The sequence below is a fragment of the Carlito syrichta genome, unplaced genomic scaffold (genome assembly GCF_000164805.1).
Source record: "Carlito syrichta isolate Samal-C Ts95f unplaced genomic scaffold, Tarsius_syrichta-2.0.1 Scaffold312129, whole genome shotgun sequence".
NCBI lineage: Eukaryota > Metazoa > Chordata > Mammalia > Primates > Tarsiidae > Carlito > Carlito syrichta.
Window position 1 is genome coordinate 145,031 of NW_007256225.1, and position 2,286 is coordinate 147,316.

The window sequence follows — 2,286 nt, forward strand, 5'->3', positions numbered from 1 at the left end:
TGGCCAGGAGCGGCCACTGCACTCCAGTCTGGGCGACAGAGTGAGACTCCAACTCAAAAAAAAAAAAAGAGGAAGACGCTGTATGCTGGGGTGACTTCTCAGAGATGACCTGCAACCCGGCTGGGACTGGGCCTTCTCCCACAGATGAGAACATAGAGCAGACCCTGCCACAGGACACCCCACCATCAGACAAGGTGGGGGAGGGGACTGGCCTGGACGTTGTGGCCCCTGTGGGCCAAGCCAGGATGAGTGCCCCAGAGCACTCTGGCTTCCCGTGCCAGTGCCTGTGAGATGGTGCCCTGAGCCCTGGCACTGCAGGGGCTGGGGAGCCTGGCCCATGGAACCCAGGGCCATTCCCTGTCCTTGGGCTGCTGCCATCTCCCCTGGGAGGAAAGAGTGCAAGCACCCGCGGCCCCTGGCCTAGGTCTGTCCTCACAGTCTCCTGCTGCTTGGGATCCCCACACCCCAGCTCCTGCCAGAACCACCCAGGCCCTTTCCTGCTGTGGGTTCCAGGGGAATCAGCCGCCTGATGTGTGTGCATGTGTGCATGCACATGTGTGTGAACATGTGTGCCCGTGCATGAATGCGTGAGTGTGCGTGTGCCTGCATGTGTGCATGAGAGCATGGCAGTGTAGTTCAGAGTGGGGGCCAGAGCGGGGCCTGGCAGGCCTGTCACCGTCCCACTCATCTACTTGAGCTGACCTGGTGACCCAGGAGGCACCAGCGGGAAGCACCACGGCTGAAGAAGCCCACACTCCTAAGGGGCAGGGAACCTAACAGAGCCCAGGGCCTCTCAACAGCCTGTGGGTGGTGCTCTTCCTCCAAATCAGAGAAGTTGAAGGCTGGGAGATTTGCCAATGGCCCTGTAGCCATCACAGGGGCCCTGGGTGTATCTGGGGTCCTGACATAGTCTTGGCGGCCCTCCACCTAGCCTTGGCCTTCATGAAGCTGGCATCAGCACCTGCCGAAGGGCCTTGGAATGGCATTTGGGGAGCGAGGCCCACAGGGCAGGGCTGGCCGTGGGAGGCTGGCAGGTGGTGGGAGGCATGAGGGCATGGCGTCCAGCCCACCCCCGGGGACCTTGCAGGAGTGCCCAGTGCCCTGTGGACATCCACCCCTACTTGCCCCCACAGCCCTGGCCAGAGGCGCCCTTCTCAGCTCCTACCGGCACAGCCACTGAGGGCGTTCCCACCGCCCGACGGCAGCGAATAGTCTGCTCCTCTCTCAGGGGTCCCTTCTCACTCACGTGCCCTCTGTTCTGCCAGACACCAGGCCACAGTGGCCCCCGGCTCCACAGACCCTCTCCTTGTGGTCTAGAAAGTCCCTCCCGGCATAGCCTCAGGACCAACACCTGCTCCATGGCCCCTGTTCTCCAGACCGGTGAATGAAACAGTGGCTCTGACAGAAGTCGGCTCCTGTGTCCCCTGTCTGCGCTTGTAGGGCAGCCACTAGCCGAGGGCGGCTGAGTGTGGTTAGTCAAGTAAATGTAAAGCTCAGCCCTCAGCTGCACTGGCTACACCACAGGCTCGGCAGCCACAGGGGACGGCAGACAGGACATCCCGCCCCGGGGAAAGGCCTAGGACAACCCTACGCCAGCGCCGGGCCAAGGGGAAGGAAGTGCTCGGCCCCCAAGACTCTGGGCCCCGGCCGCTCCGCCTCGGGAGGCTGTCCGGTGGCAGCAGGGGGCGGGGCTGGCGGACGGGTCACCCAGCACTGCCCCCACCTGTCCTTCCACCTGGGAAGATACAGGAGGGGTCTCCTGCGTGAGCTGGCACCGTACGGAAGGCACCCATCCCTCCTGAAGGGGGCGCGCGACCCTGGGCACCCTGGCCAGCCGGCCTCGGGGTTCGGGGTCCGGAGTCCGGAGTCCGGAGTCCGGCCCTTCGGGGGAGCTGGGGGCGCGGCCCACCTCCCCCACGGCGTCCCTCTCGTGGGGATGTGTCCCCGTGGGCTCCAGCCGGCCTCGCCCGCCTCCCCCGCAGGGTCCTCCCGGGCCGCGGCCGCGCTCACCGAGGACCCGGGCGCCGGGGCCAGTAGCAGGGTCGTGAGCAGGAGCAGCTGCATCTCCGCCTGCCGAGCCGGGGAGAGTCGGAGCGGCCGGGGGCGGGGGAGAGGGCAGGTCGGGGAAGGGGCGGGGCTGGAGAGTCCGGGAGGGCTCGGGAGGGGCGGGACCGGGAGAGTGAGGGAGGGGCGGGCCAGGGAGAGCCGGGCCTGGCGGGGGGTCGGGGCCAAGGGAGGGGGCAGGGTCTGGGCTGGAGGTCGGGTGGTCCGGGAGGGGCGAGGAGG

General features: G+C 66.8%; 1 protein-coding gene across 1 annotated transcript in view; it reads right to left on the bottom strand.

Annotated features, from left to right (window-relative positions):
• Positions 1–2,067, bottom strand: part of PAPLN (papilin, proteoglycan like sulfated glycoprotein) — a 38,624-nt gene extending 36,557 nt beyond the window's left edge. The window contains exons 1-2 of the mRNA XM_021718365.1: positions 1,776–2,067; positions 1,166–1,365 (exon numbers count right to left, since the gene is read on the bottom strand). Coding sequence (XP_021574040.1) covers positions 1,166–1,365; positions 1,776–2,064 — 489 coding nt within the window. The 5' untranslated portion in view covers positions 2,065–2,067. The remainder of the gene's footprint in view (positions 1–1,165; positions 1,366–1,775) is intronic.
• Positions 2,068–2,286: the final 219 nt, after the last annotated feature.